The sequence below is a fragment of the Dama dama genome, chromosome 24 (assembly GCF_033118175.1).
Source record: "Dama dama isolate Ldn47 chromosome 24, ASM3311817v1, whole genome shotgun sequence".
In the NCBI taxonomy this organism is placed as follows: Eukaryota; Metazoa; Chordata; class Mammalia; order Artiodactyla; family Cervidae; genus Dama; species Dama dama.
In genome coordinates, this window is record NC_083704.1 from 44,093,648 (window position 1) to 44,112,560 (window position 18,913).

At 40.2% G+C, this 18,913-nt stretch overlaps 1 protein-coding gene across 5 annotated transcripts in view; it reads right to left on the reverse strand.

Moving 5' to 3' along the window:
- The window catches only part of PTPRG (protein tyrosine phosphatase receptor type G), a 759,790-nt gene that overhangs the window by 548,017 nt on the left and 192,860 nt on the right, over positions 1 to 18,913 (reverse strand). For all 5 annotated transcript variants that reach the window (XM_061128174.1, XM_061128173.1, XM_061128172.1 and 2 more), the window contains one exon: positions 11,612 to 11,722. In XM_061128174.1, the coding sequence (XP_060984157.1) occupies positions 11,612 to 11,722 (111 nt within the window). The remainder of the gene's footprint in view (positions 1 to 11,611; positions 11,723 to 18,913) is intronic.

Genomic DNA, 18,913 nt, shown 5'->3' on the forward strand with positions numbered 1-18,913 from the left:
ACTCAGCTCAAAAGGAAAGAAATGTCTTCCCTGTAACTCCTTCCCTTTAAGTTCCGTGAGATCACTTAGCTTTCAAGACCTGAAAAGACAACAAGGGCTTGCTCAGCCAACTGCCATGCATGCCCCCTGCTTCCTCTAGGTACACCTTGACTGGTCTGAGCCAATCAAGCTAACTCCATTTCTCTTGCCAATGACTAGATGAATCTTGAACACGTGATTCAGTTCTGACCAATGAGGTGAAGGGTTGATAGTCCAAGGGAGGGGTGCTCTGAGGCAGATTTTACTTGCTGTTAAACAGAGACATCAGAAAGGGATACTTTCTCCTTCTCTGGACTTTATACGTCAGCATTTGACCGCCAGAACTGCGGAAGTCATATTACAGTCATGAGGAAAGGGACTCAAAGTACCAACTCTCCCAGCTAAGGTTGGTGTAACAGAAACAACATGGAGTGTACCTTACCAAGGGCAGAGTACAAAGTGCTCTGCCCTCTAGAGACATAAATTTAGAGATACATTGTTCTTACTATTAAGACAGGAAAGTCCGCGCAGGTCCGCGCAGGTCTTTTCCAGAAGCTAAACTGTGGTAACCGATACAAAGGAAAATCCTTATACACAAACATGCCCCTGGAAATGACTGCAGTATTAACTAGGGAGAAAAATCCTGGTAATACTGCCAGCCAGGAATCCTCAGGACAATAGAAGTTAATCTTGACTTGTTCTTGCTGGCACAGCAGGTCCATGGTCCAACCGGCCATAAGTGTTGAAACGTCCTTTTCACACCCTAGTGAATGGTGAGAGAAAGAGCAAACTTTACACAAAAAGGATGTTATAAAGATAGCTCATTAGGAGGTGGTGTAAGAATATAAAAGCCACAGGACATTCCCTAAGTGTCAAAATTACTTCCCGAGCCGAGAGTGTGGACTGTGCACTTTGCAACAGTGAGGAAAAAATAACTCCCATTATCACAGAGAGCCCCAGAAGCAGAAACACACCACAAATGGCTTCTCTCTCATCTTTGCAGATTCTCCTCATAGAGTCTAGTTACTAGAGACTCATATTTCATTTTCCTGCTAAAGCTTCTCAACAACCAATCAATACGAAATGTACTAATGGCAAGTACACCCTGCTCAAAGGAGGAGTGCTGTCCTAACACTTGGAACTAGGGGGAAGGGTGGGACAGACACACAGTGGTTCCAAGAACGAAAGAGGCCAACAATAACTGGGACAGAGCAACCAAATAATACCTTTGGGAGCAGCAAATTTTCATGCAGTTTCAAGAAGAAGCTCATTTTCCTCCCAGGGAATGGCCATCAGACTGGGAGAATGTGGATTAACACAAACAGGAAATTTGGATGCAGTGGCTTCCCAAATTCAGTGAAGATCTCAAGGTAAACAAAATTCATTAAGTGGGTCACAATGGATAACACATAACTTAAAACAGCCCACAGTCCACACATTCACTGTCTGAAATTCACTCCATCGTGGTTGCAGGGATGATAATGCAAAATGTTTAACAAATCAGAGGCAATGAACACTAACAATGGATGGTAGAGGGCAGGTATTCAATTGTAAGGTCCCAGGACAGGAGGAGTGGCCGAGGCAGAGATGAAGGGGAAATTCAGAGGGACTCGGCCAGTGGGTTTTTAGGATTTTTAATCATCTACATGGCTGTACCAGAGCGAGGACACACACAGAGTTATACTTCTTAAAATCAGAACATTAAATAATCTCCTAAATTTTTAAGCCAATTTAAGGATCTCTATATAGTTTTTCCAGTGGTCATGTATGGATGTGAGTTGGACTGTGAAGAAAGCTGAGCGCTGAAAAATTGATGCTTATCAACTGTGGTGCTGGAGAAGACTCTTGAGAGTCCCTGGGACTGCAAGGAGATCCAACCAGTCCATCCTAAAGGAGCTCAGTCCTGGGTGTTCACTGGAAGGACTGATGCTGAAGCTCAAACTGCAATACTTTGGCCACCTCGTGCGAAGAGTTGACTCATTGGAAAAGACCCTGATGCTGGGAGGGATTGGGGGCAGGAGGAGAAGATGACGACAGAGGATGAGATGGCTGGATGGCATCACCGACTCGATGGACATGAGTTTGAGTAAACTCCGGGAGTTGGTGATGGATAGGGAGGCCTGGCGTGCTACGATTCATGGGGTCGCAAAGAGTCGGACACGACTGAGCGACTGAACTGAACTGACCTGACTGATACCCTTCATGATTTTTTTCTCAGCAGAGATTCAGGTTGATTGTATGGCATTTAAGAGGCTTTTCAATCCTTCCAAAATGGTGATAACATTCTCCTAGAGAAGACTTATTTTGCGATCTTGGAACACCCAGCTGTACAATTGCTGACTTTTAACTTTTATTTTTAAACTGGCTAACTTTTTATAAACTCTTAAATATGTAATTAATAGGAAACTTAATGCATCAAAACAGAAAACTAGCACAGCCTTTCATAAATTAGGGATACCAGGATATAATGAAGGTCACAGGATCAAATTCTAAAATACTCTTCCAGGTGAAGGCCCTGGGCAAGACCTGTTTCTTTTAAAAAGTGATATTGGCAAGTGACAGACAATTATTATAGACCTATTAGCACTAAATTGTGAGTTTCTCCTTGATAGAGAACTTAAGAAGAAATGACTTTATTATGCTAAAGTCAAGTACTTATACCACAGTAGAGTCATTTTTCACATGACATAAAAATCACATTTAATACTACACTCAGGGAAAATAGTATTTATTACACACTGTAGTATTATTAATGAAAAGCAAGGATTCCTAAAGTTACCAGAAAGCATTTGTCAAGAAGGCAAGGTTCCACATGATATACCTACTACTGATTTGTTTTATTTTCACCTAAACAAAGTTAATTACATGATAAAATACCGAGTTTAATATAACTTAAATGGAGGGAAAGTTAACTTTTAATAGCAAGAAAGACAACCAAGAAGATGTACTATGTTTAATGCTATTGATCTCAAATAGGGTCATGGGAAATTAGCAGCTGAGAGATGGAAGTGAGATTAATTTTAGGATCACTTAACAAACTGTTGAAGACCAACGACAGCATTTTGCATGGGTATCAGACAGGAACAATATTCACAGTGGACTCACCACAACGCGACTATATATCCCTTTAACACTTTTGTTCAAATACAAGATTAAACTTGACCCCATAAACTAAGTTCCTGTCTATATGTAAACAAATAGAATAGCCCTTTTTAGGCACACAGTAGATACTTATTCCAGCCACATAATGGCAATACTATTGATAAAAGTTCAAAAGCTAATGAAATTCAGTAAGCTTTCCCTTACTTTTGTGAAGCTCACCTGAGCAAGAGAAGAGACAAGATAAGGAATAAGGGTGTAGTTCATCTTAATGATTGCAAGGGAAACCCAATAAAATGTTACTCAGCAAGATATATATGAATAACATCTTATTTGCCAAAAAATTCCACATAACAAAACTTAACAATATCCAAAGGGAATGACAGAAACGTTCCTCTCTTTTATACAGTCAGCAAGTGGGTTTTACGAGCCAAATTATATATAATAAATGAGTACGTTTTGTTAGGTTACAAAGGAAAACGAGTAGCCTTTAAGTAAATCACACAGCACATTGCAAATCACTGGCTCTCCAATTATTATGCATGTGTAAGACTAGGTATGCTATTCCTTTGAACCTTTAAATTAATCATGTTTCTCTACTAACCCATACTCACCAGGCCCCTACCCCAAAGATACCAGTTTTAAAGGAGAGAGTATCATCCTTTCAAATTTATGACCAGGAAAAAAGATGTCTGACTTTGATCCATCACAGGTATGAAAAATACATACTTGTAGATAATTCTCTGTATGCCTTCTGTAGACCCAATAAATGTAAAGATTACTAAATATTAAGATTTATGTTATATCAAAGCAAATATTGACCTTACCTCTGCCTGCATCAATATTTACTGCTTTGTACAATAAATCTTGATGTTCAAACTGCATCAATATCAGTGCATTAATTTCTGCATGGCTCATATCAGCATCTTATAAAATTTGAAATGTCAGTGAAAATGTTTCACTTGAAAAATGTAGATATAGCCAATTAAAGAGACAAAAAAAGGCTTTTCCTTTCCTTCTGGCTTTCTTTGCAGTTTTTTCTTCTTCTTCCTCTCCCCTCGAAATATTAATAGTTACAAAGAAAACTGGCTAAATTTGATGAAACTCAGCCATCTACCATACAAGAATTATTTTAGGAAATATTATGAATGTATTGGCATAATAAAATAAAATATTCCAGATATAATTCTATAAGATAATATAATATTGTATACATATAAATGTAAAAAGGCAGTATCCATCATTTCTCACTAATAATCACAATTAACCTTTGCGTACAGTTTCTCAACTTCTTAGTTCTATTTAGTGATGAGACCTTATTACCCAAATTATTTTATACATCTTGTAGAGCTCAGCCTCATTCATGTTGGTACCTCTTTACTAAGCATTTCATGACAAGGATGTACTAAAATTACCCAAGTCCCTACTAATGGTTATTTAGGCTGTTCTGCTCACAATGGCACACTGGGGATACATACAAGTGTTTCTGAAAGACAAATTCCTAGAAGCAGAGGCACTAGATCAAAGACTATCAACATTCAATATTTTCATAGATTATGCCAGAGTCCTTAAAAAAAAAAAAAAAAAGGCTCCATCAACCTGCTACCTTCAAGGCTGATTTAAAACCTAAACTTTCAGCCTTCCATTTACCCATGTTTTAAACATGTCATCATAGCAACAGTTGAAACTTTTATCACTGTTACACAGCACTTGATACCAATCCAGCATTGAATAAAACTTCATCTTCTAATACGCCTTTGCCAAGGGTCACAAGGACCCTAAGGAGTTTATTGATGTACTCTTACAACATACAATAGTATCTGTTAGCTTTACAAGCACTTGTGAAACCACCTCCAGAGAGAAGATGCTAAGAAATGTTTGAACTCAAGTAGCACAGATTAGAACAAAGTTAAAAAGAAGATAAAGAACACATCTCTAAGTTACTAGAATAATTTCGTTCAAACGATGGAAGAGAAAAAAGCCAAAGTCTGCATTGAAAAATGTTGAAGGTACCTTAAGCATATGGCACCACATTTCTCTCTTTTATACATAAAGTCCTGATTAGTGTGTGACCACATGTGTTTTTTCTCACTCTGTCTATCCTTGTAATCACAGATCAAGTGCAAAAAGGAAAAAAAAAAAAAAAACAAGTACCTACAGGAAAAAATAGCTTGTACTTTGTCCTACAAACTATTTCTATTTCAAAACATTAAGGTAGAAATAGGGAGATACAAAGATTAATTACAGACAAAGGTTCTGCTCAAGGAACATAAAGTTTAAAGGGTGTAAGACATATGAACAAAATACTATACCATGTCTTAATAGGTTCAAGTCCAAATTTATCTTTACAACCAGCCCACCATTCCTCATTCACTCATTTAAATTAAATGCAATGCCCTCTTCAATCATTCTGGGGAACATCCCAGACAATTCATTTTGCTTTCTCTTTCATATACAAAATGTAATCAATTCCCACGGGCTCTTTCATCTCTCAAATTCCTGACGATACAACCTCAACATTTCTCATAGTTTCTGCTCTCTTCCCCTGCTGACCGAGCCTTAATCCTACAACCTGAGGTCTCACTCAAACGTAAAACCAACTTAGACCATTTTCACCATAAAATCCTTAAATGACTCCCTCAGAAAGATGCTCTAGGTCTCCAGTAGAATTCTGCTAGAGCCCTCCTGGTCGACTTCCCATACTTTGCACCATTCCCTTAACTTGTTTCACTTGACCACGTCCCCAGACCCACTGAGGTACTTCCAGCTCCCCAGTCAAGGCTAGGTCATTTTATGCCTCCAGGCTTCTGCTCGTTCTGGAAAACACCTGTCCATCTCTAATGGAACCTGGCAAGAGCCATTCTGAGGAATTTCTCTGGCCCCTCCCACTACACCACACCACCTGGCACACAATAAATTCTACTTTAAAACTGCAAATAGATTCCTAGAGAATTGTAAAGAAGATACAAATTCGCTGTCAAAAATAAATAGGAAACTGATGAGTTAAGAGAGTGGGGTCAGGTAGACATACCCTTGAGCCAGGACTTAGGAGTATCAATCTCAACAGTGTGGTCCCATCAGATGAGAAGGACTCTACTGCAAAGGGAATGTCTCCGGGGAAATGATTCCCTTAAGAGACTTTGTAGGAGGTTATCAGGAGAGGGGCAAACAATATGACAGTATTAACATTAAACTGTAAGGTTCCAGAGTGCCTTCCACTCTTCTAATGACAAAAACAGACTTAGGCAGGCATTTGTGTATTTTGGTTTAGCCTGTATAGATGTTATTAAAAGTAGGCATGGAAATGTTATTTTAGGAATTTAATTATGTCTTAAGTTCACCAGGGGAGCTCCTTACTTAAAAGGATCCAACGGTGAAACCTTTTGTAAATCACCCACTAACTTACCTGGATTTCACGACAAGATCCCCTTAGTGAGTTCCCGAGCACAGACTCTGGTATGAATTCATGTATCCATCCATGCATTCACCTACTTGAAAAATATGTCCCAAATATATACAAGAGGAGATATTCTGGCACACAGCAGGAAAAACAAGAAATAATAAGCTATAATCTTTGTCCTTAAAAACTCTACATTTAGTCCGGGAAATCTCTCTCTCTCTGCCTCTTCCCCTTCCCTTTTTCCTTCTCTCTTTCACACACAAGCATACACACACATGCATGTTACAAAGCAAGATCTTCATATGCATAGTACAGTGGGGTGGCCATGTGATTAACAGCCATACCAGCTGATTACATATATTATTGCTAGCTCTCAAAGCCATACAAGGTATGTCCTTTTATCTCCATTTCACAGCTGAGCAAGTCATCAAACCCCAGGACAATCAGAAAGGCCCTTGGAAATCTCGTCCCTCAATGCCTCTTAGAGCAATCCTGCTTGACCTCCACCTAGTGCAGCACCAGACACTTCTTTTAAGGAATTTTGGTCAAGGCATGTCTCAATTTTGTAGTCCTCTAAAAGTGAGAAATGCCCCCCTTGTATTGATTCACAGAATCTACCTACACAAAAGGAACGTGAGATGAAGATTATTAAAAATGAAGAAAACCACCGAAGAGGATAAGATAAAACAGCGTGGGAGGAGAAACCCACCACCTGTTTTTCCCTAAGTCTTTGAGGGGGTGGAGAGAAAACAGAAAGCTTTATAAAAATGCTTCAAATTTCTACTTGAACTTGCTCCAAATTTGTTTCTCAGTTCCCTTTCCAGCAACAATGACCTACCTAGCATGTGTTACTTTTTGTGTCATAATTACAGAAGTTCTGGGCAAACTCCAAAATTCATGAGCTGTCATCACCTCAAATAACACAGAAAAAATATCTGTATTTTAGTCAAGAAAACCAACAGAAGAGAAGTAAAAAAAGTGAGAGTAGCTCAGTCGTGTCAGACTGCTTGTGACCCCAGGTACTATACAGTCTATGGATTTCTCCAGGCCAGAATACTGGAGTGGGTAGCCATTCCCTTCTCCAGGGGATCTTCCCAATCCAGGAATCGAGCCCAGGTCTCCTGCACTGCAGGCGTTTCAATATTTTCAATAGACACCTAAATTATTGTTAACTGTTTTTCTCAGTGTAATTCTGTATGAAATATATCAAAGGGTGTTCCCCTCCTTTTTCCTGTTCTTGGTATAAGGAAAATACATCCAAAGATATAAAGCAATCTTGAAATTACATTATTATTAACAGTCAATGATAATAATCTTACATTTATGTTCTGTTTCATTTCTCCTATGCATGATGTTTTCACCCTTAACTAGACATTATGACCACTCCTTTTTAGAGTAGAAATAACTAAGAACCAGAGAGACAGTTTATCCTCAGATGGGTGCAATAGGACCGAAACACCAGTCTCCAGGCTCCTCAATAAACAGTCCTTGATCCAAAAGCTGCTGGTGTTCACAGTGGCATCATACGATAAGACTAAGAAGTAAGGTTGTTGATCATTTCCAAATATAAATAGGACGCAGACATTATCCAAGATGATGCAGTGACACTGAAATCACTCAGCTAGTCCTAACGTGGCACGATCATGACAGTATCCTTAAAACAAGTTCTCCACAGCTCAACTTCTTACGTGCCTCTCCTCAAGTGACCAGTGGGCTGACCGGGTGGGCTGCTACCAGAATCAACCAGACCAGCATCATTCACCAAACGCCACCATGTACCCAAAGGCAACCTAATGATGAGGAAGGACACCACAACCCAGGGGGGGCCCAGGACCACCAACACCAACTCCTCTCCCTGTTCCACCTCCTAAAACACATCACTTCCTCATCTGTATTCTTCCCGGAACTTTTCAAAAGCAGGAACACAAGAATCACTGTGAATGCTAACTAGAACATTTGCTGGGGACATTTCAGCTCAAGGGAAATACAAGGCCAGAAGAAAAAGAGAGACATGTTCCAAATCTCCACACAGTTTTGTTTCTGAGTCAGGCTAACAGCTGCTCAAAACCCCAGGCTGTACCAGTGTGATCAGGAGCTGGCAAACCTTTTCTGCAAAGGGCTAGATGAAAATAGTCTAGGCTTCTTCGTCAAATTTCTGTGTAGTAACTACTCAACTCTGCAGTCTTAACATGAAAGCAGCCATCAACAATAGCCAACAAAATGCATACGGTTGTGTTCCAATAAAACTTTACACACAAATACAGGTGGACGTTGGTAGTCTGCCAAGCCCTGAACTTGAGGACAGTTTGTTTGCTGAACCCTCATTCCCAAACCTCAAATGGGCAATTCTTATGAAGTATGGCTGATAGAATTTAGCTTGCTGAGCTCCAAGTATTACCTAAGGATCTCCCAGTAACAATCATAGTACCTAAAACAGAATTCCAATAACAACAGTATACCAGTAGCAAAAGTACTAATAGTGTGAAAAACAGCAAAAAGTAACATTAGGCACTTTATGCCTGGAATTTAAATTTTTCACACACACCTCATTCCATTCCCATTAACAGCTTTATGAGGGAAGTGCTACTAATTATTCCTTTTTCAAAGATGGGAAGACTGAGGCTCCAAGCAGTTAAATGCCTTCCCAACCTCATAAAGATATTAAGAGGTATTAATGGTAGATTTGAACCACAGTCTACATACGTGACTTGAAAATTCACACTGTCACACACAACACTGCCCCCTCTCCAAAGTATACCAGTGCCTTATCTTAGGAAGAACTAATACAGATTTGTGAATTAAAGTCATGAGGTTAACATTTGGACCATTAAACCCCTCTCTCATGAAGTCGACTACTTCACTATTGCTCAATTTAAAACCATTTCCCTCTACAAATAATGACCTTTTGTTTGGCAGTTCAAGTGCCAAAGAACACCGTAAGAGTTCTTGATGTGAAAACTAATATTTCATCACTTCGCTGAAAATAACAATTGATATCACGGAATGTTCAAGAAGATGACTATAAACCTCAACTGGTTACTCTCTTATGCTTTTCTTCTCCTTTTACTTTTGTTTTTCCCATTATGCCTAGCAAGCTACTTCGGTGATTCTTCCAAGCCAGTCTATACCCTTCTAAGGGATTCTTCAAATAACTGCCTTATCTTGGCTCCAGAAAAAAACACAGCTAAAACAAGGGTTGACAAACTATAGTCTGTGGACCCTGTCCCACCAGCCACCAATTTTAGTACAGTCTGCAAAGTAAGAATGGTTTCTCTTATTTTTAAAAGGTTGAGGGGAAAAAGTCTAAAATATAAGATTTCCTGACACATGAAAATTATAATAAATTCAAATTTCACTGTCATAAATAAATTTCCATGAGGACACAGCTAGTTTGTCCATCTACCTATGGCTGCCTCTCCACTGACAACAGAGTTGAAGAGCAGCAACAGAGACCACATGTCCTGCAAAGCCCAAGACTACCAGATTCTTTATGAAGAGCATGCCAACCCACTGAAGATAAACTATTAGCTTTTCCACCGATAGAAGTTTTCAAATCCAGACACAATGCATTCCAGAAATACAAAATGGAGACTCATCAAGTCCAGAGTTAAGAAGATCAACCATGTCTCCACCCCAAAGATCATACTACTAATTATGCCCAGTCTTAACTAAATAATGGGAAAAGTCACTGCCATCTGCAACTGTACATGCTGATGTCATAGAATTTCCAATCCCCCAACAGCATTATTTTCAAAATTGATGAACTGTAAACAGCAGGCCACTTTATGCCTCTTCTTAACTTCTATCAGAACCACAGAGAACAAAATGATAAATTTTCTTTGGGTTTCTTGCCAGGAAGCCATATATATGTAACTTTCGGCTTTCATCTCCCCATTTCCTTCATTTATCAGAAATGGTGACAAAAAGGTTCTAATTAGATACTTCTAATCACAAGGAATGGGGTGTGATGGAAGACTTCAGAATCACTATCTGTTCCTTGCAAAACAAAACAGATAGGCTATTCTCCCTAGAGGGGCAGAAGATTTATCAATAGACAAAAGGATGCAAAAAGCCAATAGATAAGGTATAATTAAAGATCAGGCCTATAAATTTTACACTGACATAAATGTAACAAGATTTGCAGGTAGAAATTCAGGGTTTAAGACCAGGGTATAATAATGACAATAATACCTTTCAGTTCTACAAGCAACAACATAGAAAATGCATACATTTATTATTGAGACTAATACTCTGTGCCTCCAAGCACTTTCATAAAAAAATTTGAATTATTCAGTGCTACAGGGATTTCCAAAGTGGTCTGTCTTGCTCAAGAATTCCTCCTTAATTAGCTAAAAATATATTTCCCATATATTTCTGAGCATCAAAATCTCTTTTAGAAATAACAATCCACCTATCTTCTTTTTGACAGTTGTTAGATGCATAAACCAGAAAGGCCTGTATATTCTTGCAGATATTTTTTCTCTTGCCCCTTAAAGTGTAAGAAAATTATTTCCAAATTAGTATTCAGAGTTGTAACAATGTGTACTCTCTCTTCACTGACTCGAAGGCGAAAAGTGAAAATAAAAATTGAAAAGAGCTACAGAAATATCACAGTGGGCTGAAATATATAAAACTAGAAAGATCTTATTAGAAAATAAAGTTGAATTTCTTAGATTAAAGCATAATAGGTCATTTTGATATGTGAGGCTGTGTAATATTTAGCAGATATTTAGTAGCTCAAGACAAGGCTTATATTTTCTGCTCTCTGAAATCACAGCCTCTGGGAAGAGACAAGATAAAGGCCACGTCTTTCAGAAAATTACAAGTTTGGTACAATAACTCATTAACAAGTAAAGTTCAGAAATAAATGCAAATTGAGGGGAAAAGGCAGGTTGGAGAAACAGGTGGGAGATATAAATTAAGGTACTTATCATATTGAGGAAAAACAGGCTTGAATATTTCAACTTTCAGAGAACTACAAAAGGTTGGAACAAACAGAAATCAGGCGTGAAACTGATTAAAAGCGTGCCTTTGAGCGAGTGTAATGGGACGTGAACTGACCCGCATGATCGCGATGGGAGCAAGTCAACTTACCCGAGTAGGCCCAGTACGGGTCGCCGGAAGCCTTGCGCCTGCGGATCTGCGCCTGCACCGAGCTGCCCTGTCTGTTCTGGTGCAGGGTCCCCACGTAGCCCTCCGTCAACGCTGCAAGACAGGAGAGCTGCAGTGAGTCAAAACCGTCAGCCCGCTGCACCAGGGCGGGTGTCAAATGCACACAGCCCTGGGACCGCCTAGAAGCACAGACCCTGGGGTAGCTGAATAGAACTTGCTGACGTTATAGAAGAACAACTGCAGCAGAACCTCGACAGATCACCAGGATTATCATTAATACAAACAATAGCTTGTGTATGTGTTAGGTCGCTCAGTCATGTCCAACTCTTCGCGACCCCATAGATTGTAGCCTGCCAGGCTCCTCTGTTCAGGGGCATGTCCAGGTAAGAATACTGGAGTGGGTTGCCATTCCCTTCTCCAAGATCTTCTTGACCCAGGGTTCGAATCCTGGTCTCCTACACTGGTAGGCAGATTCGTCACTGTCTGACTTAACTACCGTGAAACTTTTCTCCCTACCATGAACCCGAGGTGCACTAAACCCTTTACATGCTTTATCTTATATAATTTACAACACACCACCAGGCAACAGATGCAGTGTTTCAGTAACTGGCCCATTCTATTGATAAGCAAACTAAAGCTTAGAGTAGTTGAGTAACTTTAACAACTAGTAGACCTGGAACTCGCAGTTTCGGTTCCAACTGTGTGTATAAGCCTATATCCTAGGTGCAGAGTGCTTCCAGCCTTATTGAATGTTCACTGAGCAAGGAGTCATTCCATCTCTTTTACAGATGGAGGAATGAACGCTCAGTGACACGGAGTATACAGCAGATCAAGGAATCCAACATAAGCATGCATGCCACAAAGCTCGGGCCTCTACCATCCAAACACAGCACAGTCTCAGGCCTGGGGGCCACCCCGTGGTAAGAACCAGTCCTCCACAAAGTCTGGATCCCAGAGAGTCACCTATTATATCTGAAGATGTGAAACTTGAAACCCTCCAAGGCCAGCAATGCTCAGAAAAGAGGCACTGTTTAATGATGCATTTCTTTGAAAACTCAAAATGAATCCAATTTTCTACCCCATTATCAAGAGCTTGCATCTGCCTGCTACAGTTCAAAAGCCCTCCCCTCCTAGCCACTTCATGGATGCAAATTTCTTCTGTGGTGAGCCCACACCTGACTGCACTGATGTGTCAGAAGACAAGCATCACAGGTGCCCAGAATCCAAAATGAATTGCAACTACACTTCAAACAATACATCCCAGCTGTCTGTGTTAATATTTAAATACACCCAAACAAAATCAAGTGTGCCTCTGAAAAGCAAGGAAAATGCTTAGAGGAACTATATATTCAGTTTAAGACTCTGAAGGCACCAGGAAAGCACAATACATTCTCTATTCAAATTAGCCAGAGTAGTGATAATAATCATCATCTCACCATGATGGCATTAATTTTGTTCACAATGTGATGGTCATGAAGGAAAATCATAAGATATGTAAGCATTACACTTTATGCTTCCATGTCAATTGCCAAGACTGGCTTTAAAAGAAATAAAGCTTGAACAAGAGCTACTCCACAGATATAAGCCCTTTAGAGGGAAATGAGAATCTTGTAAAATCCAAACATAACATCAGCAAAGTAAACCGGGTGTCATGTATGCCCGCTGTTTGGTCCTGAATGACAGAGTCAAAACCTAAGTTACTAACCATTTTATAAGAATGATGAAGGTTTAGGTACATATGATCCCAGATCCATCCTACGCTCTTGCAGGCGAGCCATTCAGAATCTCAGGAAGTTGGTCATTCTAAGCTTCCAGGGATCAAAAACAAAATTTCCCATATCTTCGTCTATTTTTTCCCTCCACTAAAGCAAACCAGTTGGTTGACTTCATGGTCTGTTCATAGTAACTTGTGTTATCTTCATAATGACCCTAGAGGTTGGTATTTTTAGCTCTATTTAACAGATAGGGAAACTGAGGTTCACCCACATAGCCAAATATCCATTAAAAAGTTTCCTAATTGTTCAGCTTATTTCTGTGTATATGGGAGACATTTTATGTGTCTGTTTACTACACTTCTTAGAGTTAATTCACTCTAAATAGTTACTCCCGGTCTATGGCCGTACCACCCTGAACGCGCCCGATCTCGTCTAAATAGTTACGCCCAAATAATCCTTCCTCTTTGTCCCAGGAAAATGACTAAAAACCGTGCCCCCACTCCCATATATACCATGGGGTCAGGGGCATGGTTTGCAGTGATTCAGCAGCGTAAGTCAAACAAAGCCCACCTTTGGAGATGCCAGGGCAACAGGACTGGCTATCCCATCCATGACTTGTGACCTAGCCGGTGGAGTAGGGTATGTAGATTACCAAAACACAGACACTGCAACAAATTTCCACTATGTTATCAGGTATTTAAAAAGTACCACATGCCCAGAGCTGAAAAAGGTGCTTTGCTCAGAGCACCTGGTGTCATTCTTTATGCCAATCCTGTGAGGTTGGTATGTTTAGCTCAGGGATATAAATGTTTGGGAATGGGGACACCAGGCAGTCAGAGAGAGTCTTCTCTCTCTTACTGAAGGTATTATGACAAAAGTTGAAGCCTCATGGGGGTGGCTGAGGGTCAAGCACAGGATCAGCAAAGGTGCTCAAAATGGAACCAAGCCAGAAAATGTAAAATCTACGGATCAATTCTGCTGAATATTGAAGCTCAGGACAAAGCCAATTTGAAATCAACCCCTGGAAGGCTTATAGTTACATGACCAATTACCTACCAATGCTCCCTTTCCCCCCAGTGTCATTAATGTGACCTTGGTGGCCTTCAAACAGGATACAACACCCAAGAATCAATTTTTCCATGCAGAAAATGCTATTGTTGGACTAGAGCTCTCTCAACCCCAGCTGCTTTAAAAACAGAACAAAAAATAAAGACCCTATGTGCTGGACCCTGCCTCCAGAGATTCATCTTTAGTCTAAGGTGTGGAATCAAAATAGCAGTATTTTTTGTTGTTGTTGCTAAAAGTTTTCCAGGCTATTCTGTTTTTCAGCCAGCAATAAGAACCACAAACTTCCCTGTGGAGCTGGACGTTAGGCCCTGTACATCGTGACACTGTCCACTCATGCTCACAGCCTGTAACTTGCCAGGTTAAATAAGCCTATTTTAATTTTAGTAAAGAACTGGCCAAAGAAATGAATGGCCTACTGCAAGAATCACACCAGTGTGGCATCAACCTGAGCACTTAAGACAAATATGAACTGAATCAGAGTTCCAGCCAGATTCTGCTCACAAACAAATGAACCAGGTAAAAAAAAAAAAAAAAAGAAGAAGGAATAAGGTTATCCTAAAGGATATTAATTTATACACTTTATACCAGACCCACTAGAATCACAGTTTCCACTCCCAGTACCCGAATTTTTTTTTTTTTTTTTTGCTAGAAAGTAAGTGTTTTATTTCTCAGTCAGTCATACATTAATTAAGCATGTGTGCATGCTAAGTCAACTCAGTCATGTCTGACTCTATGTGATCCTATGAACTGTAGCCCACCACGCTCTTCTGTCCATGATAGGATTCTCCAGGCAAGAATACTGGAAAGTAAAAAGTAGAAGTTGCTCAGTCGTGTCTGACTCTTTGTGACCCCCTGGACTGTATAGTCCATGGAATTCTCCAGGCCAGAATACTGGAGTGGGTAGCCTTTACCTTCTCCAGGGAATCTTCCCAACCTAGGGATCGAACCCAAGTCTCACACATTGCAGGCACATTCTTTACCAGTTGAGCCTCAAGGGAAGCCCAAGAATACTGGAGTGGGTAGCCTGTCTCTTCTCCAGCGGATCTTCCTGACCCAAGAATCGAACCAGGGTCTCCTGCATTGCAGGTGGATTCTTTACCAACTGAGATATCAGGGAAACCCTAAGAATACAGGAGTGGGTTGCCATTTCCTCCTCCAGGGGATCTTCCTGACTCAGGGATCAACCCACATCTCCTGCATTTCCTGCATTGGTAGGCAGGTTCTTTACCTGGGGAGCCCCTTTATTTCTCAGAACCTTTGAGAATATCAGGGAGCAGCAAAGAAGAACAAAGCCCACCAGCGGTTGCATTACCCATCTTGCCGGCAGTGTGGCGCTACGGAGGCCAAAGCTTCATCAGGTAAGTACTTTAGCCAAGTACTTAGAAGAAGATGGTAGTCCCAACACTCTTTACCTGACTGCATACAAGCCAGAGGCTTTAGGGTCTCACATCCGGCAGCTGTCCAAGCCCACTAAACTATTAGTGACAAAGCACGTCTACAAAGACATGGCCAACTCAAGACACAAGGGAGGTACACATCAGAAGATGCTTCCCCTGACTGTGTGAAGGAACAGAACCCATACCCCGAAGTGCAGTTGTTTTCCCAGACATCCAAACACATCACAAGGGAGTGCAAGGCATCTGCTCTGGGCAGTGGGACTGCCTGTCTAAAGGGGGTTTCACTTGGGCCAAAAATAAGGGGCATGGCTTTGCTGTATAAAGACCAACAGATCACAAGTGACAGAGGCTGGGGCCATCCCACAGAGAGTGGGTTAACTTGGTCATCATATCCCCCAAAGTACTTAGGAATGACATAGGTTGAACCCAGCAAGGTGAGAAAGGGCAGGAAGACCTGCTTTGGAAGGACATGCTGTATAACCTATGAAACGTGTCAAGGTCCCTGAGACAAAGAGCTCTCAGCCTACCTCACATGACAGAGCTTAATATATGGGATGCGTTCAGTAATGAGTGAGTGAGTGAGTGAGTGAGTCAATGAATACATAAACACCAGAAAAACTGATGATGCCTATGTTAGAGTCTAGAGTCTGTGTGTGTGTGTGTTAATGTGTGCTTTCATGAGCCGTAAGCAAAAACACTGTCTTCTTCCCTACTGTCTCGCTTTTCAATCACTGCTCAACTATCAGAAAGAACAAACATCTAAAACATGAAGCTAGAAGGAACTAGCTGGAGTATCTAAAAGGCAATTTTTAGGAAGCATCTCAGAATGAACCAGGTGGCAAAGATCTTTACCACCCCAGCACCAGATTTCTTTTAACACATCAACTATTCATTAAAGGTAACTATATTTAGTTTTTCCTTTTATCCCATCTATGTCAGTAGTGTGTGATTTCTCCCCCTCATGAGATCATAATCATGTATTACTTGTACCGCATTATTGAAAACACAATTTCAAGTCCCTTTTTCAAATGTATTTTGATCATATGACAAAGTGCTCCCTAAAAGCAACTTTTAAAAATTATTCGAACAGCAGTCAAAAACTGTATACAGAGTATATTAAGCAACCTAACATCTCATTGGCAAGGAGCAAAGATTTACAAAAAGAAAGAATCTGTGGTTCCCAAGTAAAGATACAGACTCAGCATGCCAAATTCAATCAATTTTAATACTCTCTGCACTCTTCTAAACTCCAACAGCCAACCAACGGCAGCATGGCAATGATACGGTGAGGTTATGAATCATGCTATTGATTTTCAATATCTTCTGTGCAGAAAATTAAATTATGTAAATGCATGCCTTTACGGATCCTTACCTTAATGTGAAACTGCTTACTTGCTTATGTCAGCAACTTAATTACACAATTAAAAATGGTGCATGCTTATGAAAATATCCAGTTTTACTTCTCAGAACAGACAGGAAGTGTAAATCTACCTATGGTTATCAGGTGACTATCAAGAGGGAGGGGTTGGTGTTATGCAAACATATACTCCATATTCTTCCAAGTTCTGCAGCACCAAGCCTACTGTGGCTTATGGAGGTGAAGTCATCTGAGAGCAAGAAGCTCAGGAGAACTTGCAGTGATTTATAATACTTCAAGAAATAGGGTTCACAATGATATAACAGGTGGAGAAGAAAGAAAGAATGCCCAACACTATACCCTGCTATGCACTCCTCTTGAAAGAGGTTGTGTCTGATGACACTTGAACCGACACACACAGATAGCAAACCTGGACATGAGGACTATCAAACTTGGGTAGCTTTCAAGAGTCTGGATAGTATAATAATAATATGAGAATACGATTTTACCAAGGGAAAGTCCAGCTACTCCCATCACCCAGGAGAATGTGTCTCTCAATGCTGACAGGATAAACGTAGAGATTTCAAAACCAATAGCGTTAACTAGCCAATGATTCCCATGTCTCACTCAGCAGGGGGAAATCTTAAGCTGGTTGTTATGCAGAAAGCTGACTGAGTGACAGGTCTTTTCATCAGGGAGTGTTCATAAACTCTATCACCTCTCACAACTTCTACAGAGCCTACCGCATTTCCAGCCTAAAGCGAAAAAGATAAAAATGTTTCCAGACCCAAGGGCCCAATCCTTTCCTACAAAAATATCCTAAGAGCTTACCTACCACAGAAGATATCAACAAAATGATTTCCTATGTGCATGATTTAATTTCCCACAGCCACTGGACAAAGTTTGTAACAATAAATGTTTTTATTCTGGGAATATAAAGGCAGCTGTGTATCCCATCTGCCTTAACAATACCTTCAGAAGGATTTGGTGTCATTCTTTACTTTCAGTGTTTTACAGAAATGTTGACTTGAGAGGGGAAAAAAGTTTCAAGCCATGTTAACTTACTGGCTGAATATTTCTCACACAAAGAGACTGGCTCATTTAACAACACATTAAATAAGGTTCCTGACATAGATGTCTTTCCATAGGTTTCCCTGTGAGAGAAAGATCACTGAAGCTACACAAAAAATAGTTACGGATTGATAAATAATGTTCTCTTTCAAAATTACAAATATGTGAACAGAAATTACAGAGTACAGCTAATGTCTGTTTTTGATCTCCTATAGCGGAATAGGGGTGTGATGGTAGTTATGTCAAGGTGAAAGCAGAGTCTGTTTATGAAGAGAACAGCCCTGAACTCCATCTACAACACAGTCACATATCTTGTATCCAAAACAAAATAGTGTATTTCCACCTAACTATATGTCCAGTTCTAGGTAATTCTAAAGGGACTTAGAAGCCTGGGAGAATTGGTCAGCTTCTGTCCAAAAATGAAAACGTCAAAGAAATTCTGGTTCCCCAGTGCCAGGATGGAAATTACTTAGGACAATGGATGGATGGCTCTCATATTAAGAGTCCGAGTTCTCTGCCAGAGTTACTGCCAAAAAGAAGCCCACTACAATATAAGTAATATGCACTCACATTTTCAAATGCAGAATGTCTATTTCCAGAATGGCAGACAAGCAGTTAAGCAGGCTGTTCATATCTATTATAACTGCTCATACAACAAACAAATTAAAGATCCCTC